At 43.5% G+C, this 26,128-nt stretch overlaps 2 protein-coding genes across 7 annotated transcripts in view; both read right to left on the bottom strand.

The window, feature by feature from the left end:
- The window catches only part of nbeab (neurobeachin b), a 166,413-nt gene extending 161,937 nt beyond the window's left edge, over window positions 1-4,476 (bottom strand). The window contains exon 1 of the mRNA XM_078098576.1: window positions 3,882-4,476. Coding sequence (XP_077954702.1) covers window positions 3,882-4,142 — 261 coding nt within the window. The 5' untranslated portion in view covers window positions 4,143-4,476. The remainder of the gene's footprint in view (window positions 1-3,881) is intronic.
- Window positions 4,477-6,845: 2,369 nt separating this feature from the next.
- The window catches only part of stard13b (StAR related lipid transfer domain containing 13b), a 49,787-nt gene continuing 30,504 nt past the window's right edge, over window positions 6,846-26,128 (bottom strand). For 4 of the 6 annotated variants that reach the window (XM_040173495.2, XM_040173504.2, XM_040173522.2 and 1 more), the window contains 13 exons: window positions 16,104-16,175; window positions 14,958-15,039; window positions 13,102-13,165; window positions 10,895-12,249; window positions 10,609-10,779; window positions 10,269-10,428; window positions 9,860-10,058; window positions 9,440-9,653; window positions 8,903-9,017; window positions 8,562-8,783; window positions 8,197-8,414; window positions 7,907-8,083; window positions 6,846-7,784 (listed from right to left, as the gene is read on the bottom strand). In XM_040173495.2, the coding sequence (XP_040029429.2) occupies window positions 7,667-7,784; window positions 7,907-8,083; window positions 8,197-8,414; window positions 8,562-8,783; window positions 8,903-9,017; window positions 9,440-9,653; window positions 9,860-10,058; window positions 10,269-10,428; window positions 10,609-10,779; window positions 10,895-12,249; window positions 13,102-13,165; window positions 14,958-15,039; window positions 16,104-16,175 (3,167 nt within the window). In that variant the 3' untranslated portion in view covers window positions 6,846-7,666. Of the gene's footprint in view, window positions 7,785-7,906; window positions 8,084-8,196; window positions 8,415-8,561; window positions 8,784-8,902; window positions 9,018-9,439; window positions 9,654-9,859; window positions 10,059-10,268; window positions 10,429-10,608; window positions 10,780-10,894; window positions 12,250-13,101; window positions 13,166-14,957; window positions 15,040-16,103; window positions 16,176-17,540; window positions 17,573-18,594; window positions 18,817-26,128 lie in introns of those variants that run through there. The other 2 variants (XM_040173530.2, XM_078098849.1) reach the window with 2 other exon arrangements.

Genomic DNA, 26,128 nt, shown 5'->3' with positions numbered 1-26,128 from the left:
TTCCTAAAAGAACCCCAAACGGCCAACGTGGTGTCTGATTAGCTCACAGCGATCACACTTTCAGAGACATTTATGGAAAACCAAGAATTTACGGTCTTACACAAAAGCTATTCGGTGAGAAGCAAATAAAGATGTTTCATACACTTCGCGTGAACGTAATCAACAATCACACACCAATGATGCATGAATATTCCTAGCAACCCGATCTGGTAGAAATGATGTTTATATGAAACTAATTCACAACACGAAAGACGATTTCAGGGAAACAAGATTGCTTATTCAAGTAACATGATAAAGAAATGTTGTGGATTAACTTCTCTTGCAAATTGCACTGTACTTGTTTTATTGAACACGGACAGGACTGTGGATGGGAGCCGGTTGCACTGCTCTTTATATGCACACATCAAACAGCTCGCTGCCACTCTGGAACCGATCAGAAGTGTAGCGCTGAACAGAATCTAAGCAGCAATAACGTTTAACACGATGAGGAAAACAATTTGGTAATGTATGAACTGAATTTCTAAGTTACACTTTTGATTCCTACCAGTTCATTGGGTGAGTCCTGTTTGGAGCAGACAGACAATCAGCTAGAAGCTCCATTGCACTCTGCTGACACAGAGCCTGGAGAGCGGTCACATGGAGCAGTATTGCCAACTCTACAGTCCCATTACCCTCACACAAAAGGCCAGCAACCTGACTAATGCAGCTTTTGATCCAACAATAGGTCCCAAGTAAAAAATGTGTTTCACTTTGGAGCTTTTCCTTTCCCGATTTGGTCTGAAACAGCAAGGATCAAAGTGCATCATTGTGCCTGGCCTACAGATAAATGCAGCATGGGGTAATGCCATTAAGCTAATGAAAATAATTGAGTTGTGATGGTCATATATCTAACAGAGCAGTGTTGGCTTATACAATACTGGGAACCTGTACATTTTTCAAATGAAAGTATTTCATAATCGAGCAATTCACATCAAGTCACACCAAATAAGCAACAAGTGGGCGTCTAGCAATGACCGTACAATTAAATGTAACGTCGCTGACAAAGAAGGCAAACAGGAAGAGTTATCTACCGGTCAGTAAAATACTACCTGAACAGGTTTTTAGTAAAAAGCATTTTTGGCAAATTGTAGATGGAGAGCTCTGGCTTGCAAAAAAAGGATGCAAATAAAGTGACAATCCATCAGCAATCTTTCTATTCAATCCCTCCCCCAGGCTTTTTCTTTGTCACAGAAAGTAGTGGCTCTTGACTTTGTTTACATATGCACACAGTCGAACACCAATAATGTGGAAATGAATCAATCCACTATACTGAAGCACAACCTTCTTTTCCCTTGTTGTTGTTGTTGTTGTTGTTGTTAGCTGTCCAGTACCCAGACTCATATTGTCATCAAAATCTGTCAAACACTGCACACTGTACTCATATGTAGCTTCCTTTTTTCCCCCCTTACACAATCCCTTGAGACACACAGCAAATATAGTTGCAAACAGATGACATAATCCGCTTGGTGCAGGAGCATTTCTTTTGACGAACTGCATTTTGACAGATTGGGTCAAATATGTGGAGCATGAGAAAACAAATGGACAGTGGATGAATTGACTATGTTGTCGTCAAGTCTCTGTCTGATCTCTATTTTTTTCAACCATGTAAACATTTTAACCATAAAGAATCCAAGCAAATGGTATCAATGGAGTGGAGCATCAAATAAAAGGTGGCTGAAATAAGCTTGGTGATAACTGACCTGACATCTGTGGTTCGTACAGGGTTTCCTTTGCATAAAAAACAGCCAGATACTGACCGCACGAGAAGGCTGGTGTACTCCCACATGTCAGGATCAAGATGGAGATGTGAAAGCCTTTCTTCGTTTCATTAGGTCAAACTTTCTTCCATTCACAGCTCCTCCCATTATCCATCAGATAACATTCTTGACTTTGATCATGAGGACGAGGGCGTTTAAGTAATGTGACTTTCTCTTTTGTAAGAGGAGTCCATTGAACGATTTATAGCAAAAGATAATTAGTGAAGAAGGAATATCCAATTCGATTTTCTCATTTTGACAGCAGCAGCGGGTCAGCTGCCAGCTTGCAAAGAGGGTGACTCTAAATCGCACATCTTAACACGAAAAATGTGATTAGGTGTGTATGACTTATGTGTGTGGTCAGAGCTTGGGGCGACTTTGGCCTTATACTGTGTGTACAGCTGATGCTCCAACTGAAAAAACATGCAAACAGTGTTTTATACCTTAGAAAACATTTTGTTTTTCTTAATAGTAGAACTCTGTTATGATACACCCTATCCAATATCAACCTAGTAAGTCAAATTTAGTTTCTGAGTAATTTGGAAGAAAGTGTGAGCCAAAGAGGGCTTTTTAGTGGTTGATCTAATAATAAAATGAAACTCTATGCATGTCAACCCAAAGACAAACAGGCAAACTTTCCACACTCCTAATGTGTTTGGAAGACCCTGAACAGGAACGATGCAGTGAGTTCATTATTCAATGTCATTTTGATTTGACAAAAAAAAAAAAAAAAACCTGGCAGAGAGTGACGCACAGAGCTGTGGTTTTATCTGGAGGGGTTTTGTGTCGGATTCAATTGTGATTCACCTTTCTGAAGGGCAGGGACCATTTCATAAATCAAAAGGACGTGGCTGATGTCCAATCTTGAAAATTTCAGGCAAGTTGTCCCAAGAACTACAAGAACTGTAGCTAAATAACAAGTTTAAAAAAAACTAAATACAAACACTATTTTTCAAGAGAGACGACCCTGGTGTGAACATCCGACAGGTATGTTTGGATAAAGTGCACTCTGCTGCAAAAAAGAAATAATCTAAATCTAAGAGACAACCAGAATAATGAAAAATTATATTTAATAAACAAGATGATGCACATGGTAGGAACATGCACGGTAGGAAACGGGGGGGTGGGGGGGGGGGGGTCTTCCTTGTGCACATTTCCCATGACTATAGCACACTGCTGGAAGTGGGAGCGAGGTGTCAGTGACGCCAGCTACTGTACAACTCTCGTGTTCGAACATGCCAAAGGCTACAATTTGTCTTGCTCCACAGAGTGGATTTCTGTGCCAGAACAGGTTGTAATCAATCTCTGGTGTTCCAACAAGAGGAGGCCAGCCATTACGCACAGGCTCTTTAGTGTGGCATCCCTGCAGATTGTCAAGGCAAAAGGTGCGAGCTGGCTCTACAATCTCTGCATATTATCCTGCTGCCGACGCTGTGATACCATCCGTTCAAACACTCGTGCATGCTGGTTTGAAAAGTGGAGGGAGAGCATATCTTTGGACAGCATACACATACGGAGTCAATATGAATCAGGGAAGAGTGTGATGACTTTAGTTGGGGGAAGAAAAGGTCCAGCAAGAGTACTTGTTGTATACGACACGCTGCAGAGTTGAATGGTTAGAATTGGCCAAATTATCATCAAACACTGGTAAACGATTCAGCCCTCTCATGATGGATGCTTGTATTTCAGGGGTACCAGACTACACCCCGAAAACAGCTGAAAACCATGGCATGAAATTCCAAGCAGGTGCACGTTCCCACTTACTGACATCATCCACCCCTGTGTGTCTCATTTAGAAGCATCTATAAAGGAGCTGGGAACTTTGTTCAACTTTAAAAAAAACAACTTCCCCACTGGTTTCTCCTCTTCACTCAGACAATATTTTCTGTGTGCACAGATTTATGGCCGTCTACTAAAATGTTCACGCATATCAGTAGTGCGAACAATTAATAATCATTTGCACATTCTAAAACAAAAGATACATTGTACGATGTGTCAATTATGTCCATTACTGTTGCCCCTGGATGAGGATTACAGCATTAAGATCCAGTCCCGGAATGGTAAAGAGGACACGCGTTTACTTACCAGATTCAGCACCGTTTCAACGATGTCCCGGTTGTTAACCTCTCCAACCTCGATCAGTCCGACGACAACGGCGAATTTCATTTTAATATTCCGGATCGGCACCGACGGGTCGATGGTCCCAGCCGGGAAGACCATTGAACCCGAGCCGGCCATCATCATCATCATCACCGGTGGCTCACCGGCGGCAGAAGCGCCTGCGGCCGCAAGTTGCCTCTGACCGGCAGCGGGTCGTCGGTCCGAGAGAGACATCGAGCCCGGCATCGTCACCAGTCTCCCGCTTGTCCTTTCCGCCAGAACCGGGCGGCTTCGGACTCTTAATTAAAACGCGTTTTTATCCTCGCAATGTTTCCATCCACTGCTTTGGAGCATCAACAACAACAAAAAAAAAGGTGAGGTGAGAATACTCGCGAAAACAAAACCCAAACAAGAAATGGAGAGAGGACGAGAGACAGAGGGAGTTCCCGGGAGGGAGTCCGGTGTGTTGTCGGCGCCAGCGAAGTAGACTGACAAGCCGTGCGTGCGGGACAGCTGTCTTTAATGCGTGTCTTCCCGCGTCCGTGCCGCCGGCGCCGCCGCGTTGCCGCCCCCTGCCTGCGGTGCCGCTCACCGCGCGTGCGCTCGCTGCGGCGACGCAGCCGGACGGCGGCTCGCTTCTAATGGAAAGGTGAACCGCGCAGGTGTGAGGAGGAAACGCCCCCCCCCCCCAAAAAATGACAGCCGGAAGTTGCCTGCGTAGCACTTTACCTTCTACCTGCGTGTTGCTCATACCTGCAGGAATACATTATACTGTTTAATTGGGAAATGGTGATGGGAAAATAATAAATGTTCATAGTTCGGCTTGAAATGCGCATGCGCCTTTGCTTCAACAACTGTAGATATTTAAGTTACAAGTTGTGCCTATCATTGCCATAAAGCTGTTGGTGCTGCGCTTGATATGTTTTACATTATAACATATGACGTTTTAATGGTATTGGCTATTGCTTTTACTCTTAAAGGGGTTTATATAATAAGGATCCCTCTCTGCAGACACTGAGCCATTCAGAACGTTGTTATTGTTACCATCATATTTATACCACATTGTCTCCCTCTCTACACATCAATGTGTTCCAGTTTTCAGTGCAGTTTGAGTTCCACTTTGTCGATGAGGAACATGGGTTGTGGGGATAGTATTGTGAGATTAATTCTCTAGGTCAATATTTCTCCTAATGATTCCGATGAGTTATCAGGGTCTGCCTGTTGGCACATCACATTGAATTGAAATTACAAACATAGTTTAGGGGATTTACAAGACAAAACATTTTGTTCTGGCATTTTTACTGCCTTTTGTCTGGAATGTTTTTGAGATAATAATCATCATGACTTCTCCAGTGTCTCACTCGAGGCTAATTAAAATGTCCCTAAAGCCTTATGGTGAAAATATTTACAGTACGCAATAACGAATAACAATGACCAAAAAAAGCCTTCAGGTTTCCATAATTATACAAAAAAGACTGACACAGACAGCTTGAAAACAATCCTGCCTATCGTCCGACAGCCAGGTGAGATCTCACGCAGCCTCACTATTAAGTAGCTTTGCTGCTCTATAAATACATCTATTATCATCTCGTGATGTTGGTTATTCTTATCTCACTGCGGTCTTATCTTCCGTTGTCTCTATTAATCAGAGTTCTGTCTTTGGATCAGCAAGTGACTTAGAGGTCTTGAAGTCAATGGAGGGGTATGATTTGGTATTTGCCATTCACACACTAAGAGCATGTTAGGGAACTGAATCAGAAGAGTAGATCCAGACTCAATATCAATAACAATGTGAGGGGAAGGCCTCTCACAGCAACTTCTAACTGTATTCTGAATTATCTCTTTGAATAGTTTCACTATGTCTGAAATGCCACAATCTGAAATTTCACCTATGCAAGATTAAAAGATACCGCATTTGAGCAGTTTTCTACTCACAGTCATTTAATACTCAAAAGAATGGGTAAATATTTAACAGCCGGCATCTTTCAACTGAATTACTTTGGAAGCTCCATTAGTGCATGTGTAATAGTTTGAAAACATAAACAGTCATTAGTTATTTTTACAGTGGAGAGGTACAAATGTACCTGCACAACCTATCGAAAACATCTAGAAAAACTCAATAAAAACGTGGACTTAAATTCTATAAAATGAGGTATATTCTGCTGATCAGAAGGGGCCATCTAGTGGACAGATTAGGCAATCAACCAGGTGTATGTGTTAATCCAAATATTTTACCTTACCATACAATTTGTAAGGAAAGGCCAGGCCAAACTAATCACAGTCAGCAATAGCTTTTTTAACCACTACATGTCTGCAATAAAAATGAGGTGCAACCTCCAATACAGTGTCCATGTAAGTCCGTTGTCCATTTGCACTGCGGTCATGTATTCTTTCTTTAAATGTCCAGCAGAGGGCCCAGACCAGTGTGAGTTTGCCTGTGCAACCTAGTAGTCCTAAATCAATGTGGAAGCATGTGGAATTTAAACATGTTCACGGTTTAATAAATAACAGGTACAATAGGGTTTTGAGGACGTTGCAGCTCAGCTCAGAGACTGTGACTAAACGGGGAAAGAGCGAGCTGGCTTCGCCATAAAGCAAAGTATACAACATGCAAACAATCCAAATGGTAGCTGGAAGTTGTCAGTTGTGAAGTGTGTGTGTGTGTGTGTGTGTGCATGAGTGTGTTTGGCAGTCGATTGCAAGTAACTGAATGGCAGCCCGTGCCATGCCAGTGGTATAAAAGATCCCCCCCCAGATTCATGCATGGCTCGTCCAGCTGATGTCCCTCCAAACAACACCTGCAACAAACAACCACAGCAGTGTACGGGAGGAGGAGGGTCCTCACCACTCCTTTACAGGTCAGCAGATTGCCATTGTTTACTAAAAAAGGCCTGTTTTGTCTTTTTGATGTTGCAAGCAGAGGAAGGATCAGTGCGTACTAATATTTGATCATTTTTATCATTTTATTAAAAAAGTATATCTCCTGTACGTAACACGGCACAATGCAGTACCCTTAAGCAGGTATGATCAAGTCAAACCTTAAGTCATTCTTTTCACAACCATGGGAGCTCAAAGTTGAATAAAATTACACCCATTCCAAGATGGAAATACTGGAGCAAAGTAAAACCAGCTTACAATTTTTATGCCACTTGTATCACAGAAGGGTGGACACTGTGAAATAATCAATATATAGGATATCAACATATGTACTATTTATCCCTTCACATATATACAATATATATACATCTTTTTTGGATGTACAGTATATTCACACACACACACACACACACACACACACACACATATATATATATATATATATATAAATAGCCTACATAATATTTTAGCTTTAAATCTGAAAATGAATAACATGAACATGCTTCCCAGAAGCATTTAAAACCTTGAATGTCCTTGACATTGTAGATTAAAGTAACAGTAATAAAATATTATTAAAGATAATAATTATAACATACAGGTTTATCAACATTATGGTAAATAGAATACTATGGCTAAGGACATTGGCAGGATGATTAATTTCCCGGTGAGTACTTATGCTCAGCACCAATAAGATGTCCTCTTTTGTCATTGTGCAAGTACAGAGGAGCTCAAAATAGTATACAGAGCATTTCTACCCTGGACAAAAAAAGGAAAACGTTTCAAACTGTGCTTTAGTTCTGGGGTCATGTCTATGCTTCATGTCTGCCTGTTAGCAATGACTCAAAGGCTCAATCTTGATGTCAAGGCTGAGCAGACACAATTGGCAAACAGTTTCAGATTTTGGTCTCTGGGCCGTCTGTGATTAGCGGCTGAAAGGAGTTGCGTATCCGGGCAGCTTCTGCAGCACAAAGGTGACCAAAGGCTTTGTTGTACCAGTCCGGAGTCCTTCCCCTGAAAGCAAAACGGTACATTTAGTATACTATATCCTACACGCACATCAAGGATGTTAAAAATGCTAATAATACCTAAACATAGAAGTGTTGTACTTCTATTTCATAGTTTGTGGGACTTACTTCATGTCCACTCTGCAGATGTGAGTTAGTCTGGACTTTCCTGAGCCGCAGGGCTCCAGCAAGTAGTTGGACTCCAGAACTATGGCGCGTACCCCTCCAACAGGAGGACAATCCTCATGCTCTATAGATACAGAAACCAGGGAGCAGGCACCTTTGGGCAAGTCGGTCCTCCATGACCTGGAATACACAGAAAGAGATTTGAAGTATGTGCCCCAATGGAAAAGACCACGAGGCTACTTCCAAAGAAAGGACGGCATGTCGGTTAGTGGCGTCTTTGTATCCCCACTCACCTTAGTACTACGAAGTCCCTGCTGGGATGCGGGGGCATGCGATTGAGGACATACTGAAACACCTCTGTCTGCTTGTCCAGTGTCTCACAAACTTTCCACTGCAGCAGGTCCACATCCCACAGGTGACGCTCTCGTAGCACGCGGTTCAAAACTACTGACGGCGGGGCTTCCACCTCCACGGACACTCGCCAGCGTCTCAAAGGATTTCCATCGCCCACCTGAATTGGCCACACAAAAACCATCAAGTTAACACACAGATCTGAAACCAATCATGTTAAATTATGTCTTGGTATTTTATTTTGATGAGGGACATTGTGATTATTTTTGATGTACTATAATCCCACACTCAAAGGAGGAACACCAACCTTCTTGTAGTAGAGCTCTGTGTCATCAGAGCTGCTGCAGGACACCCAGCATTTGGACCTATCCCGGGCCTCTTTGACTTGGCTCTGATGTCTCCCCTCCATGTGAGTTTGGTACGTTCCATCGCCATCCTCCAGATGCTTGCACAGCTCTTCAATTGTCGGTGCATGCAAGTCAGCCTCCACGTATGAATTACGCGACTGAGTAACCATCTCATGAGGGATCTAATGGGTGTGAAAAAGAATGAAATAAGATTGACAGCAACTTCACACAGAGGGAAGGCAAGCGGATATTGCATCCATGCTTGAAATCCTTGCATCATCTCAACGACAGGTTCTCGTACCTCAAAGAGACGGTTGCACTCTATAATCATATGAGCGAGACCCTGTGTTGCCGCCAAGTTTTCATTCAGATCCTTCTGGTCTGGTCTGCCAGTGGCATACTTCTTCTGCATGGCCCTAAGGATTGTGGGGGGAGATCATGCATTATGCCAGTAGATTCCCTGGGTCAATGTTTCCACAAAACAAAGTCTATAAACCCTTCCTCCACTCTGCAGGAAAGCCCTTTCATCCCTTTAGCAACAATTTCAACGTGCTAAATTAGAGAGCTCTGCTTTGTTCGTACACAGCATGAACTCATAAAACACTGAGCTTTATGCTGCGTCCTTTCAAAGGTGGCCCAGAAAGAGAGTAATCTATTTTACCCCTGAGGGCTGAGAAAACTCTGTAACCCATTTTATGTCCACTTTATGGAGTAAAAGATGAGCTAATCATGCAAGAGTAAGTGGAAAGCATGCACGGCTTGCTCATTAACTAATATTGGCCAATGTTGTTTCCCCAAATTCAGACGCTAACTAACACAAGACAGGAAAACAAAGTACCTTGGCGAGAGATTGTCTTTCTTGAGTATGTTGAGGTGAAAGAGGGAGGGGGCCAGGCACACAGCGATGTTCATGGGGGTCATCTGGTTCTCTTCCACGGAGGAAGTGACATCGCTGAGGAAACAGAGCAACGTCTGCAGCACCTCTCGGTTTTCATCTGACATCAGCATGATTGCTGCCTGGACAGCTTGCAACCTTTGGTCCTTGGGCACATCTGCACATATGAGAGTGTTGATTTCTATTATTTCCTCAGAAAAGCAATCCTGCACCCCCAAAGGAAATTTAGTTTCATCCTCAAGCTGCAACATGCACCCGATGTTAGTCCAGGTGCCATCCCAGTTTGTTTAAACAAAATCAAGGTGGACAATAGAATAAAAACCTGCCAAGGACCAAAATACAAGGAAAAACCCATGTCCTTACATTGGTATATATGGAGGAAGGTCTCCCCCAGCTTGCTGGTGAGCAGAGGCTCGGGTAGATCCCTGAAGAACTGCTTCACCATGTCAGCCACATCATAGGCGGACTGGTCCTCATAGTTCACATTGTCTGGAGAATTCTCATTCATCTGCCTGAGAGCTTGAATTCGAGACTTTACCCCTGATTTACGAAAGAGACCCACCTGAAAATAAAAAAGAAGTTATATTATTAACATGACAGCTTGCACCAATATGTACATCTACACTGTACTGCTGTTAGACTATATGTATTGTTATTACACAACTATTAATCACTGTTCTTTAAACATGATGTCATAAACATGGGATAAACCCACCCATTAGTTACATCACATGCAAAAAAACGCAACCTGGGTGTGCATACTGTGGCTGACCTGGTCAAGACACTGACTCCTCAGGTACCGCAGCGCCTGTTGCAGGCCGAGGGGCAACGGCTGTCCAGAACGCTGCACATGCACGATCAGAGGCACTCCGAACACATTTTTGTCCTTATAGTCTGGTACCTTCATTCTCTTCATAAACTTTGGCACCGACCTAGGAGAGACATCGACACAACATCTGTGACACGATGCTCTACATACATCAATACATTAAGGGCTATTCATACCATACAGCACAACTTATATAGTAAGCAAATGTTGTTTGATACAATACAGACAAAATCTGTATCAAACAAATAAAACAAGTGCTCAGTGGAAGTTAAAAAACACTTACCAGATCCATCCATGCTTGTTGGACATCGAGTACTTCTCCATGGTTGCAGTAAGGCGCAGCAGAGAAAACCTCTGTAACAAGCTCAGCTGGCCCGCTGACTGGTTGGTGATCTGCAGCGATGCCACTGAGTGACTGAGGCGATTAGATATCTGAAAGCTCGGCCATCGTAACCTTAGGGACCATGAAAGATAAATGAGCAAATAAAGGAAATGTCTCATTTTCTTTTTGTTCAGAGAACACTTAAACTGGAGATTCAGTACTTTCAACAGCATTCCATGAGTCTTACCGATTAGGTCTTGTGAGTGAAGCACCTACTCCAGAGTCCCTCCTCTCCCTGAGGATCGTGGATTCGGTGTCCGCAAGAGATACTCTTTCGCCGTAGCCATAACTAGGTTTGGTCTGGCTTTCTGAATGGCTTAAAGAATTTCCCTCAAAGTCCAATGTGATCTGACTGGCAGATTGACGGCCTGCTGTGGGTTCCCTCTCGCCGTCCACCTTCGCCAACCCTTCGCTGACAGGCAACACGTTCTTGGACCATCGGTCAACTATCTGCTGCAGACCATTGACATGCAGCAAGATATCATCCAAGTGTGGGAACAGGTCCTCCTTCTCCAGATCTATCAAGTCCCCGGTGCTGGCGTACAGATGCGACCCGGGCACGTTATCGTACACACTGATGCGGCTGCCCCTGGAGCAGCACTGTGTGACGGGCCTGGATTCCTTCCTACATGGAATCAGCGGTGAGTCCAAGTGCATGCTGCCTGTGTGCCAGTTGATAGAGGCCCCGTTGGTTGGGGACAGGCTCTCTATGGACAGTGCTTTGGGGAAGGTTCCTGGCTTGTGGTCTTTCGGAATGTGGACCACCAGGTCTTCGTAGGAGCAGAATTCGTTCCGGCGGTTTTGTTCTGCCACTTCATTCACTCTGGTGCTTGAGAAGATGTCTATGTCCTCTAAATACATGCCGCTGCGCTTGTAGTCTGCCCTGTGGGGCTTGCGCTCTTTCAGGCTGGGGGTGCTGACAGCGCTGCCACTGGAATGGCTGCTGCCCTCACTACCGGACTGGGACGGCAGGGCTTTGTTGGACGCTATTTCTGGAGGCCCGTTATCTTCGTTCATGATCTCGACGCACTGCAAGGTCTTCAGCGCCTGGGCCTCCTGCTGAAGCACTGGAGAGCCTATGACCAATGTTTTACGCCCCCTTCCCAGAGTTCCTCGGGAGCGCAGTGTCTCCATGCGCTTCAGGAAGTCTTTGGCACGGATGCGGCTAGTCTTGCCGTGCTTATCAGGTAAAGAGCCGTAGTGGGCAATTTCTTTGTGGACGTGAGGCATTGTGAGAGAAGTGGAGTCAGGCATCGCTGCAGAATCGGAGGCGGTGCGGTTGGAGCAGTCAGAGCCTCTGTGGCCGCTGCCCCCGCTGCTCTCACTGTGGAGAGACGAGACCTCCGGCTCCGAGAGGTCCGTCAGAACACTCTCGCTACTGGTGGTGGTTCTGAGAGGCACGCCGTCCCCAGAGGGCTGACCCTCTCCGTGGTCTCCCAGCAGACAGTCAATGTCCTGTAACCTGGACCAACGCCGGCTGCTCAACTCGAAAGTCCATTTGTCACTGATAGCAAACAGCTCTTCTTCATCAGAGTCTTCACTCTGGGGGGAAAACAAATCATGCTACATTAGTTACTAAGTTACTAAATTACTAAAGGACTAAAGGATTTCATTTGGGATTTTGAATCTTCTTAGTGGTGATGAATGATGTATAATATGATATAAGTCTCCTCAAAGACACCCAATAAAATCATAATAAATACATTTATATCCACATACAATGATTGACATTGGTATTAAATTACTCTACAGCTGTATAATTTGTATTATTACCATTATTACCATTTTTCGAGGTAGAAAAAATAATCCACAACAGCTGGCTTGCAAGGTAAAGCCTGTATAGCATCAAACAAGTAATCTAGTCTATGCACAGGAAATGCAGGAAATAGCCGTGGATGGGTTTGCTCAAAATCAATAACATACAATTGGCCAACAGTGATATAACAACAGACAAATGATTCCTTTGAATAAAAGACTGTTCCATAAATAGACCAAGGAAGAAAAAAAACATTCCTATAAGCCAGCAGGCTACATTCCAAAGTGAGGACAGATAACAAGCAATCTCACTCAACAGCATGAATACAACAATGGTACAGTCTCAAATATCACAGAATCTAGGATAAAGGGATCAACCATAGATTTATATTTGTGTTGGTGCAGGAAGTATGTGCACAATTTAAGGCAATCTTTTAAGAAAATGACATACAGAGTGCTATATTTCAGAATAGTCAAAGCACTCACTGTGCAGGTGGAAATGTATTCCCTTCCTTCTGAATAATTTTCAGAAGGATATATATATATATATATATATATATATATATATTTTGATGTTTTAAAACAAAATGCATATAGCGTATAGCGTAAAATTCCACTTTGAAATCAAAGACTACTTACTTTCTTTTTCGCAAGGTTCACATCAAGTTTCATGGAGGCACACTTGTTCAAGGTATTGAGTCGCCTGAAAAAAATAAATAACAATACAATTTATTCATGCTGCACCATTCAAAACAAACTTCCAGAGTGCTTAACATGATTGAAACAGGAACAAAACATTTTTTAGGACTTAGGACTTTAGGACTGCGATACAATAAATCAGAAGATTAGAACAACAAAAGTTAAAATGAAAACACAAGAAAAAAAAATTATAAATTAAATTAAAAGGATAAGACAAGTGAGAAAATGCATTTAGTACCAGCAGTAAAATGGCCATAGAGGATGAAAGATGTTCTGAAGAAAACAGCAGAATAGCTTCCTAATGAACACTTTCTTAATCCCATTCTGTTTGCGATTTAAGTGTTAACAAGATCAGCGCCCGGTCTGGATGCACAACCAGACCCAGAGGAAAATTCAGTTTGTCCGTTCCACAGTATCCTCATCCCAGTGAACACCGGTAATGGGCAGCGGCTGTGTAAAAATCTTCTCTCAGCATTGTACTATGTGATTGTGGCTTGAAAAGTGGTTTGCAGTCGTTGGAAGACGGGAAAATGTAAGGTACCGGTAAACTAATTGGTTAGATATATTTATGTTCCGATCAGAGCAGATTTTTCTGAAATTCTTTTCTGATCACCAAGCAATGTCATGTTTGTGATATTTGGAATAAAACCTACAGCCTACGCCTTGGCGGATGTGCTTCGTGGTTAGAGGTTTTGTGGGTGTGCAAGGTTGGATATAGAAAGGATCAGCACTAAAAACTGTACAAGAACCAACAAAATCACAGAGAAAAAGATGACTAAATACACTAAATACACTCCAGCTCACTGTGAAAACGAAATCTCTTTTTACAGATAATCAGCATTGTTCTGTGACAGTAAATGGCCTCTGGTGGAGGCTTTGCCTTTATCTTCCAGTGCTGTTCTCGTGAGTGTGACAGTGGATAGTGGGACCCAACGGAAGGCAGGATTTCTAAATATGGGGCCTTTTATTCCACAGGCCTAAAGAGCTTTGAATGCGGTTTCTAAAATAGGAGGCTGCTTAGCCCGGGATCAGGGAACACACTCACATACATGAGATATCTTTCAGTACTGTAGTGGCGTAACTTACAACAAAGCCATCCTTGTGTCACCATAGAGATGTCGGCAAGTCACGGACAAAATCCCATTGGAGGGGGAACTGTCTCCAATTGTCTTCAATTTATTCCGTTGCTAGTTTGGAATTTAGAGGAGTTGCTTTGGGCTTGTTTAGAGTCACAGTATATTGAACTGTGCGAGGCAACCTCATGCGCCGCCGGCCTCCCTCGCACGATGGTTGCTGAGGTTACTGTGCTAATTGAAGGGCCATTTTCATCTCGGATTAAAGAAGTACATGAGCCATCTAGCCTTACAAGGAGGTTACGTAAAACCACCAGTTGTTCAATTAGTGCACTTTTATATTCTTAATGTGTGAAAAAACACCTGTATTTCATCATTTTTCTCATGCAGTTTTGTCAAAAAGATTTACGCCAATGGATTATTACGTTTGTTGGGTGTTTATTAAATCGGTATGTCAGTGTTATATTTCAGCCGTGACAGAGGAAGGTCTGAGGAAGGTCTTTATTATGTCGATTTAATGTGTTGTTATCAAATGTAACCGTAACATGAGTAGCCAAGATATACTGTAGAAATATGTTTTTTTACATGATGAGATATGTTTTTAATGTTACAATCCCGTAGGGATTCTCACATAGTTCCAATTCATTGGGGAGAGGAAATGATTGTAGCGTTGACCCATTGACCAGCGACTATTGTTTCAATGTCAATCAAACATCTGGTTACCTGCACAGAGGTTCCACAAGGTCTTTGTCCAGAAAGTCATGGTCTCTTTTCACCGGACTGATGTCAATTGGAAACTGAGAATCTGAAGAGAAAAGAAATAGACAGTGACAGAAATGTGTCATCCGTGGAATGAATGAATGGAAATAAAGATCTTGAAAAACACATTCTTTCCAGAAGTGTATTGAAAGCTGGGAGACCATCAGACTTTTGTACGTGATGCTAATGAGCAGAGACAGAATCCTCCCAAATAACAGCGCTCCAGCTTGTGCGGGCATTACGTCTTTCTTTGGGAATGGACCTCGTCTTACATAACTTTGGAGACCGAATCCAGACCCTCTGAATCAAACATTCCACCGCATTAATGTGAAGTTGTTAACTTTTTATGGAAAGCAGAAGCAGCAGTGAACGCTCAACAAGGCTCGGCCTGTTCTTTAAGGCGAAAGAAATTTAGATAAACAGTAGGCTTTAAACCAGGATTACGTCCTAATAACTGATTTCATCATCATTTTCTTGGTAAAACATGATCCTGTTTGAAACCGCTCTGCAGTCCATCAGCCATTATCAGCGCACATTGCTAGACAACTATCGTCAAACTGTCGGCAAAAAAATATATATTGCTCCAAAACACATGAAAAGTCTGGCCTTGACACAAAGATCTGAGGGAGGAGAGCTACTTTGAGCTCAGATAAAACACATTTCTTCCCATGACCAGTCTTTAGGCAAATAGGACGTGTTTATGTTGTAACCGTAGCTTGGCCAAGATTAGACTTTAAAAGCAGCTGATGTTTTGTGATGTCTGGGGGATCAGACTGGAGCTTTTGCTCCGAGGCATCCTGAGGACATTTGTGTAAATGAAGCGCACTATGCAAGCAATGAATACATGCTTTTGTGAAAAGTGTTGAGGACTAGGGTGACTCACCAGATGGCTGTGCACACCATGATTCACACGTTATCTTACACTCAGCCGTTAACAGTGTTCTGTTTCACAACAGATTAAAAAAATAAGATGAAATAAAACTGCCATCTTTGGTTTATTACAAAGCCATTTTATTGGCGCACTACTTCAATATCCTCTATATTATAACCAAACAACACCCCCCCCTTTGTGATGAATGTGTGTGGGAGTAGACTGAGTGCTTTTATTACCTTCAAAGAGTTGGGCATACTGGGGAAATCCTGCTGCCCGCAGCCAGTCACATGCCTCTTTTGCCTCAATTTCTGAAACACACAAGTGGGCGGGTTAAAAGGTGATACAAAAATTAAAATCGAACCATATGTCAATGTCATTTTGACAAAACCACTTGTGCACCAACACATGTAGTAAAAGAAAACTGGACGTGGAACCCCTAAACAACTTTAAAACGCTTAAAAGACTTTAGGGATGGACAGACCTGGATGATGCCCAAACTGAAATCCCCCGTTATTCTGAGAAAGCGTGAGACAACGTGGGACCTTATATGGCCATGTGTGATATAACCCAAAAAACAGACTTTGAATGTAGGTAAAATAGACGAAGAAAACGACACAGAGCCACAACATTTAAAAAAAGAAAGATAATAGAAATGTATAGATACGTTTAATAATGATCTTCCTCACAGCCCTCTGTGACTCTTACAGTCTATCACATTGTCTCCCGTATAAACAACTAAGCCCAGCAGTCAAGCTCAAATGTTTGTCCTTGTGACCCACAGAGCTGCAGGACTCAGAGCCGCTGATGACAAGCAGAGGAAACAGGCCGTTGGCACCTTTCCATTAATGTTAATAAAAGGAGGCGGCCATTTACCGTCACAGTGAGAAATTCACTGGTGGTACAGTAAACAATCTGCTTCACGAGAACAAAGGCAGTATGTGGTTGTGTTGAAAAATACATTAAAGAATCGCAGTATGATTACTCAATTGACAGAACATCATCAGGAAAACTTTTCGTAAATTATTTGGTTATTTCTTTAAGCAAAAAATGTAAAAATGATAGCACATGATTTGGTTCCCTGACTTTTCAAATAGTTATTCAAATAATTAAAATAACTGATAGAAACAATGATAATATGAAATTAGTGTTGGTTGTCCCCTTTAAAAAACATCTACTTTACAAATCTGGAAACACATGAGCACGGTATTCTTTTCCAACAATCATATTAACAATGATAATATTGATATATTAGAAATCACAATGTGGTAAGTGTCATAAATCATCTACGACACAATTCTACGGTGAGACTTTGAATCTAACATGACAATATTCCTACAGGTTCCAGTGTTCCTTTTAAAAGCCAGACATTTCATTTCCCACTTCCTCTTGTTGTCTTTTACATACCTGCGATGTAGCCAGCTTTCTACCATGCTAAACATTCCAATCACATCCAAGAAAAGTTACACATAAGCTGCACCTACTGGTAACAAGGTGCTCTCCCATCACACATCTGAGGTCTCAGTTTCCCTCCCTGTCACGCTATGGCTGAAACATGAACTGCGCCCATTCACCACACAATACTGTGCAATTACAACAACTGTTACCTAGCAATGAAGATACTGCTATCACCTTTTTTTTTCTTTCTTTTTTGCTCAAAAATACTGTTTTCTCACCTGCGCAGCTTCTCGTCTGCGTCGCAGAGAAATCAATGGAAAGTGACTTTGGTCCTCAGGCTGACCAACAACTGAATAAACATTAACAGTTCCCTGTGTCCTTGGATGATAAAAAAGAAAAGGCTCTACTGTTTACCCCTGTAACCAGCAGTTGAGTCAACATGTGTTTTTTGCTGCCAGTAGCCTCTGCTGCTGACCTCTTCCCACCTGTATCACAGAGAGCTGAAGGCTCTCCGTGCAGCTAGGCTTCCCTCCCTGGGGGATAATATCCAGCCTGTATTATTTAACTGCAGCTAAATACGGAGGGCGCTGCAAGGTCCTCTTGTGTCCCACAGCCGCAGGTTGGACCGCCGGTAACATGAGCTGGGAATTCCTCTCTGTTTGGCATTCTGTAACACGATGCCGAGACATTCTGTCCTCTCATCCTCTCTCTAAGGAAATCTCCTGTTGATAAAAGGCTGCGAGGCTGGGAGGGCACCGTGCCAAAGAATGAGAACTTGTGTTTGCGCTCCACAACCAGCAGCTTTAAAACTGTGTACAGTATAAAATTACAGTTGCACAAAGAGATGAAATCCGGCTTGGCTGCGACACAATGGCCCAGAATGCCAAAAGCTGTGTACGGCTTAAGCATCTGTGGCATCAGGCAACTCTTTCCTTTACAGATTACTTAATGTGACGTCCACTATCAAGAACATTGGGTGATGCAATTGCTACTGAGATATGGCATGTTCCAAAGTGGCGCAGGAAATGATACGGCAAGCTCTGACATAATTATGACATTGTTTAAAAAAGGTTAGTTCACATTCGCACAATATTTTCCACCAACTACATAAAAACTTGTTTTTGTCTTGAGTTGCGTCACTCTGATGGCAAAAACTTTGTGATTAACCATAATCTCTTTCTTTGGTGCACTTTTGGAAAAATAACATAACAACAAGAAGTTGTTATTCACTTAATCATTAAAAGCACAGGCTTTGATACGTCTACTCTCCAATATCCTTCAATAAACTAACTCCAGGTTTTTTTGTCCGGGAACAAATTGTTGTGTACTTACGAGATATTTTCATCATACAGCCAAAGTGGTTCAAATATCCGTCAAGACTTAAGATTGTCTCTCAGCATGTCAGAGCATCTTCATTCCCACGCTGAGCCACATTCCATCTCTCTCTCTCTGAGCACAGCTTGCAGTTAGAACTCAGATCCGCGGCTCCTTCTTCCCCCTTTTCTCTTTCCATCTACCCCCAACCACCATGTGCCTGTCCCAACACTAAGTCTCTCCTTCCACCCACCCCTTTCTGTGACAGGCTCCCTAACGTTAACAACCCCCCCTCTCCCTCCCCCTTCAGCTTCATGTGCCCGACCCTCCTACCCGGCTCTGCCCACCACAACCCCTTTTTGTTTCCGGTCATTCTGGTCAGATTGCATGATGTTGGCTTTTCCAATCTTTCCAAATGTCGTCCAAGAAGCGTCACGGCAAACGTGGGAAACGTTTCAATTCCAACAAATAGCGACGCATGTGTCGTTTTTGAGAGAAGTTTCACCAGCAGGTCAACGCAATGGAAAAATGCAGACGGCTGAACTAGGGGGGGAAACCATGACATAAACCGCCGGCAATCAGAAGCGGTGAATCATGCTGAGGCACTCGGGTATAACAGGCCTCCGCGCTCACATCATCAGAGCGATATATTCGTCTGCTTCACCTCAGCCTCAGTCGGCCTGTCTGAGGAAAAGACAGTGACTGAGGAATTGTGTCCTCTGCGTCATCTGAGCCAGTGTCGCCATGTCAATCGACACGAAACAATGAATGATTTATTCCAGGAATATCTGAAAGATATTGTTGCTTGCCAAGAAATGAGGAATTGTAAAAATATGTAATTATATTCTTATGTTTTTTGTTTCTTAGCTATACATCATCTATTAGCCTCTAAAAAATGAAAATGACCTATTTGACGTTACATCATAAAAACAAGTTCTCAATAATAAATCATGCAAAAGGAAAATGAGTTTGTGGATAAAAGGAGCAGCACTGGAAATGACTGGGATTTGCCGTGGTACTATGGTTACCTAAGGACATTACATCCATCTATAATTTCCTACAGAGTAATCTCTATTCCATATGTGGCCCGCTGCTACAGTGCCGGGTTGCTTTGTGACGTTTCTGCCGTTTCCTCTTGTAAAACACAAGTCTAAGCTGCAAGCACAGACAGAATGACGCAGACGGTCCACTTTAGTCACCTTAACAAACCATTCAACAATAAATACACTTGGCACAGATCCCAGCTTTAAAAGCACTCAAACTGCTTGAATTCATAAGCACCAACAGTGGAGAACCTTACAAACGTGATCCAGTCCGCCCCCCCCCCCCGACACGGCACCGCTGCAGAGACAACTGACTGAATAAGCCAGACGGAAATGTCAGTCAAAAAAACCTCAGACAATAGCCTAACACTGAGACTGTGGAGATGTGTGTCTGTAACACCTGGAGGAAGACGAGCGAGCCAGCGATACGGAAAAAAAGAAAAGAAGATTCCCCCGGCGGTGTTGGCTGGCGGAGAGGTGTCGTCACGCTGGGAGGCGTAAAGCAGAGGCCTCTCTTTCCCTGCTAATTGCACACACACACACACACACACACACACACACACACACACACACACACACACACACACAGTGAGCAGTCAGCCTCTTACTGTAAAAGTAAGACCAGACAGACCGCCGAGGGGAAACACGCTGCCCCCTCTCCCAGTCTGCCCAAAAACCACAACATCTGATGTCTCACGCCCGAAATAGCCGAGCATTTCCTTCTGTCTCACCCCTTCTAAGTGTCCGTAGGGGAGCCAACAGGAAGCCCCAATAACAACAGATGGAGACGCTTCGTGGTCGTTGGTGGAGGAGTCACAGCATATCTGTTCTGTGTTTGGGACCGTTCAGGTCGTCTAAAGGGAAATGCTGGCGATGCACAGAGTGGAATTCACCAACATTTTCGTGGGAATAATGCCTGCCCATTTTAATTAACAAAACTCTACATGTCCATCAGACTCCATCGACATTCTCACCACAATAAGCCGCAATAATCAGCATGACAGGAGGCACCACTCACTGATAACACGTCCTCAGGTTTTCCGCTTTTTCATTATCCGCGGCGTTGAGACAAAGGACAACGGGCAAATCTTAAGAGATTATCCGTCTACAAACGGTGACTAACAACCCAGCGCCTTTGTGGATGTGACTTTATCCTTGATGCAGTGATTGGCACATGAGCTGACTGGCTGGCTCCGCAGTCCTGGAGTAATTACAGAGTGCCGGGGTTGAATCACCCACGGACTTCCGCCCCCCCCCCTCATTTCATCCCTCAGGGCACACAGGGGACCTGTTATCCTGTAGTCGGGGCGCAGGTTTAAAATGATCAGCTCTGGGTCGCGTTGCCAAGACACCGGAGCAAAAAATTCCCTCAAATACAAACGAGCTAGCAAATCCCGGGCCGGCATTCGCCCCGTGGTCCACGGTGACCTGCGGAGAGATCCTTTCAGTGGGCCACAGGTCTCCAGTAACAAGCGCATATACAAAGCAAGACGTGAATGGCTCCTGGAGGACGGGGGGACTTGAGAACAAACACGGTGCCAGCCCGGAAAAAAAGCCAGTGCCAAGGAGGCATTAGCATTCTGAAGCGGCGTAGGCCAGGGTTTCACAGACATCCACCATTCATTTAAGAGCCCCCTTTATTCATTACAGATCCGCCTTTTATAGCACATAACATCATTATTTTCTATTCGGCTCTTTGTCTTCTCCGTTAAAAGCCAGAGCCTAGATACATACTGTTTTAAGTGTGCACACAGTCTGGTTTAACAATCGCAGTATTTTTTTAATGACTCCACTGGTGAAAGACCGTCTGTTCACCTTTCCGTTTGCCGCAGACACACACACACACACACACACACGCACACACACAGGACGAACTTATTGATTCTGAGAGTAAATAACAAGATAATGTGAGCTATAGGGAGCTGCTGATGTTGACCACTGCCAAAGCCCGCCAGGTCAAAAGTCATCTGAGCTGTGTTTTTCTCCTGAGGTCCTGTATTGCATTTAAACAAGGAGAGCACAGCTGTGGTAACACTCTCCTTCAACTCTGAAGGACACCCAGAGAGAGGCTTCTTTCATCTTCAGGGGTAACAGCCTATCAACCCTCTCTCTTTCTTTCTCTGTCTGTCTTTTTGTCCCCCTCTCAAGTCTGGAAGCTCCTGCAGCACTTACATGTCGCAAAAGAGCGACGACACAATATCTGCACATTCATGGGCCTTATTTGTCAGCAGTGTTACCAGTATCCTCATTTTAAAACACAAAGCTGATTCCTTTTATTTCACACAGTCGTACCACCACAAACAGCCTTTGAGCAAAGAATTATATTTAATTAATCCCGGACCCAATCGGTTGGGGCTCCCAACCAGAACACAAATAATAGGTTATGTTATGCCGTGGCACTCAAACTGTACAAACTGTTCATCCAACTCAACACACCGCCTCAAATTCCCTCAGTTTGGAGAAGATGTTCTAACAACCACACGTTTGATTCCCAGGCGTCGTTGAGCAAACAGCTTGAAGCGAGGGGAGTGTTCAGTGAACCACAGTCTGACAGACAGGTGTTCTTCCCCTTTGGTCTACGGGACATTTTGGCATGAGAAGTGACCCTCCACTAGAAAGGAGAACCTCTGGCCCCAGCTCTCTGTTAAATGCCTACTAGCGGCTTCCAAGGCCCAATGCATTTTACTAAACGCTTCCAGGCACTGGATCGGGGTTATGTTCACATGCATGGTTAAATGTTTTCACAACCATCTTGGAGGACATTAAGGGGGATATTCTTTCTTTGGTGATAGAAACATAAACTTTAGTGATTTCCCTTTTCATTTTATCCAGGCGTACCTCCCTCAAAACCGTGAGTTTTTTTCAAGGCTGGTCAGTGATAACACGTATCATGGTGCTAGCTTTCTCTGATGATATTCAACAGTTTATTTCTCCATTGCCATTCTTCTCCTGATAGTGTTTTGAATTTCAACTACAAAATATATATTTTTATTTATCAAAGTGAGCTCCACAAAGTTGGACACATCTGTATCATATAATACAGTAAGATAGCCTATTGTATTGTACCAGGAGAGGTTTTCCCTCAGATTGGTTTCCTCCTTGTCCGTTATGCCAGCCCCTCTACAGTAGGCTCCTACAGTGTCCCATGTGGTCATGCAAAACATTCATCACAAGTTCTTAGGGGTGTGTGTGTGTGTGTTTGTGTGCGTCCTGATTTGAGGTCCACACATGTCTTTGTAAAGCACAGTAGGCTGCATGCCTTGCCATGTCACGCTGTTTTCCCACTCGTAATACGTGGTTGTGTGGCTGCAGTTCTTTCTTCCCTTTGATAGCCTGTATAAATACTGTAATTTGGTTTTCCAAGACCGCCGTATAACACAAACTAAAAGGGAGATGACTATGAATTACTGACAAAACACTCTGCGAGCAGTGTTGAAATCTCGACTGCAACAAGTAAAGAGACTGACTGGAAAGTTATCACATGTTTTTTATACATCCTGTAAACCACACAAATCAAGTGTGTGATGATGAGAGACCTTTTGGCTTTAGAAGATGCTAATAAATAGATACTGCAAACACACAAATGAGGTTGCATGTGTGACCACAGCTCTGTAAAGTACAGGATATCGGTAAAGGAGAGAATAAAAACATCATAGACGAAACTCCTCTGAAGGTGAATCCTGCGGAGCTCCATTAGGTCTTTGGACTGGATCCCAGAGGGGAAAACGTGAGTTTCCCTCCTTCTCTGGTTAGAGGCCCTCAGAGACTACACAGGGAGAGGGGGGGGGGGCAATGTCAGAACAGGAGTCCCTACCGTGAGAAAGCCCTCTCTCAATAAAATGCATGGAGCCCTCCATGGGGACGCTGCTGCTAATTAACAACCTCAAAGTGAGCGGGCCACGAGGCTGCGTCAGGAGCAGCGCTCAGGCAACAGACCTGTGAGTCACAGCAGAGATGATGATACTGTCAGCGCGTGTCGTTTTGCACGATGAGGTATCGAGAATGAGACCCATTGAAAGAGCCAAGCGATTGTTCTGCCTCATCCGAGCGCTCACGGCGTCCTCTCCCTCACACCCGGAGCACTAATGGAACATTTGTCACGCGTGGCCATGAATGACAGGCTGCGTTCAGACGGCCTGAAAGGCCTATAAAGTGAAGAGACAGCGGCTGAATGTCTGTGGCCTGCATGCATGCTGCCATGCTCACTTTTTCCAGCTGACGGCATGTGATGTACATTTATAGCACAGGGGGGCAGCAGAGGGCCAAACTTTGGCACGGCGCACACGCAGATTTGGGGAAAATGTGCAAGACGGTCCAATACATTTGAGGCCCATCAATCAGTATCTCAAGAATGTAATGTGCTTTTAAGTGAAAACTTGGTGTACAAAAAAGTAATCTAGTAAATACAAATTCATTTGAGTATGTCGCTGATCACTTTACAGCTGTGTCTGTGTCTTTTGGTATCAATTTCAACCTTGCTTTCTTGAGACACGTATATGTGGCTGTTTGACGGACACTAAAGTCATCAAATGTTAACATAGACTTAATTTAATAAAGCTTAATTCATCCATGAAAAATGTCCTGGATCTTCCTTATGAGTAAGAGTTCTGTGTAGTTCTCGCAGCAGTGAGGCTTTTTTACGTGAATTATCATTTTCTAATCTGTGAAATGTAGGAGACCTGGGAAAATGTTTCCATCACGGCTCTGTTAATATGTGACTTTCCGCTCCTGTTACAGCGCAGCCGAGGCATTTCTCAAATCGCTTCTTAGTGAATGATTAGCCGTGCGCATGTGGCAGCTGTCAGCTGAACTACACTGATTCATGCACAGGACAAAGGAAGTACAGGGAGGACATGAGCTCAGCCTGCCACCTTGAGGAACAAGTGGGAGTCTACACACCGGCTTTATGAATGTGACCTTTATATACCGGAGGTTGGTTGGATTGAGGCACTTTGTTCCTGACCGTTCCCAAACAATCTAATCATTTACTCATTCTTCATGAGCAGGGCAGGGAAATACCAACAGGCACCAATCAACTGTCGGTACATTCAGACTTCGGGAATCGTGGCTGCTGAATTTTTGGATGTACAGTAATAAGTATTGAAAAATGTAGAGAAATCAGATCTTTTCACTGTCTATTCATTTATATAAATGCTGACATATCTGAAATAACATTTTCAGCGATGTACCTTTTCTTTTCTCTACCTGCTCAGCAAAGTCGGGTCAGACAGATGATATATCAAAATAAAAATAATAACTACAACATCAACATTCAATGATACAGCATCTGTTAATGTTCATTTATAATGAAAGGTATTTCATAAATAATTTGCAGAGTAAGTTTTAAGCTGCAATTGCTACGTGTTGCTGCTTTAGTCAAATAATTTGTTTTGCAAGATGTCCCTCAAATAGAGTTTGGGAAAAGTTTTTTCCTCTGAGCAATCTGCATTGCATTGTGGGAGAATAATTCCCATCAACACAATACGAATACATTTTAGACAGAATAATAATAAAAGATTACAAGCTCTAGATTGAATTAGTTGAAGTGTGATGACGGTAGAGGTGACGAGCGGTTAACCACATTGTCCAAATTGCTTTTTCCCTCCTGGTCAGTATCATTTACTTCCCCCTGAAGGCAGCAAACAAACACTGCATAACAATTGCATGTACAACAGGGAGGTTCATGAAGTTATCATAGAACCCCCATTTGAATGGAGGAGCAGTTGGATTTGTTTCCCACAGATGATCCAGCGTGCCACATTTGAATTAAACCCCTGATGAATAATTCAGTGCTTTTGAGAGAGCAGACTTGAGTAGGAAAGGACCGAGACCGACTAGATTCCTCACCTTGAAGAGTCTTTTTTACCGTTACAACTTCTCAAAGGACAGAACAATCCAACCCCCTTTTCAGAGCTTCTTTAGATCAATTATCCATCTGCTGCACAAAAGACAGACAGCAGGACGAGGAAAGAGCTTCTCCTCTTGACAAGCTCAAGGGTTCCTGTGTAAAATCTAGTGTTGCACACCATTACCCTGCTCGGAAACGTTGTGCTTCTTGCTAAGTGGGTTTTCTCCAGAAGTGAGACGTGCTGTTGAACTGAGCCAACCGACTGCAAGTATGAACACTGACGGCCGCACGAGAACCAATGGGCCCGATAACCTGAAAGACAAAAAGCCTTTCAGCCCACACAGTCCAATAAAAGGCCCGTCTTTGTAACCCACCGACACAGGCCGATTCATGATAAGCACACAGCTGCCACGCAATAACTTGTGTCATTTGACAGGAGATTCACGACATCCTAACCATGGAAAAATGCGCCAACGGCCTTTCCAGGCCCGGGATTGCAGCCACCGAGGTTAATAAGCCATGAAGAAGGGCCTTGGAGGGCTCAAACGGGACGTGGCTTCTTGTCCCAAACACAATGAGAAAAAGACCCAAAGCCACAGTCAGCGAGGAAGCTTTTAGTCACGGCGCAGCATTCAGCTGCTCAGGGTTTCCACCAGAGCCT

This window comes from Gasterosteus aculeatus, chromosome 1 (assembly GCF_964276395.1).
Source record: "Gasterosteus aculeatus chromosome 1, fGasAcu3.hap1.1, whole genome shotgun sequence".
Lineage (NCBI taxonomy): Eukaryota > Metazoa > Chordata > Actinopteri > Perciformes > Gasterosteidae > Gasterosteus > Gasterosteus aculeatus.
Note: the sequence above shows the minus strand (reverse complement) of the source record. Positions and strands in the feature narration are given on the sequence as shown.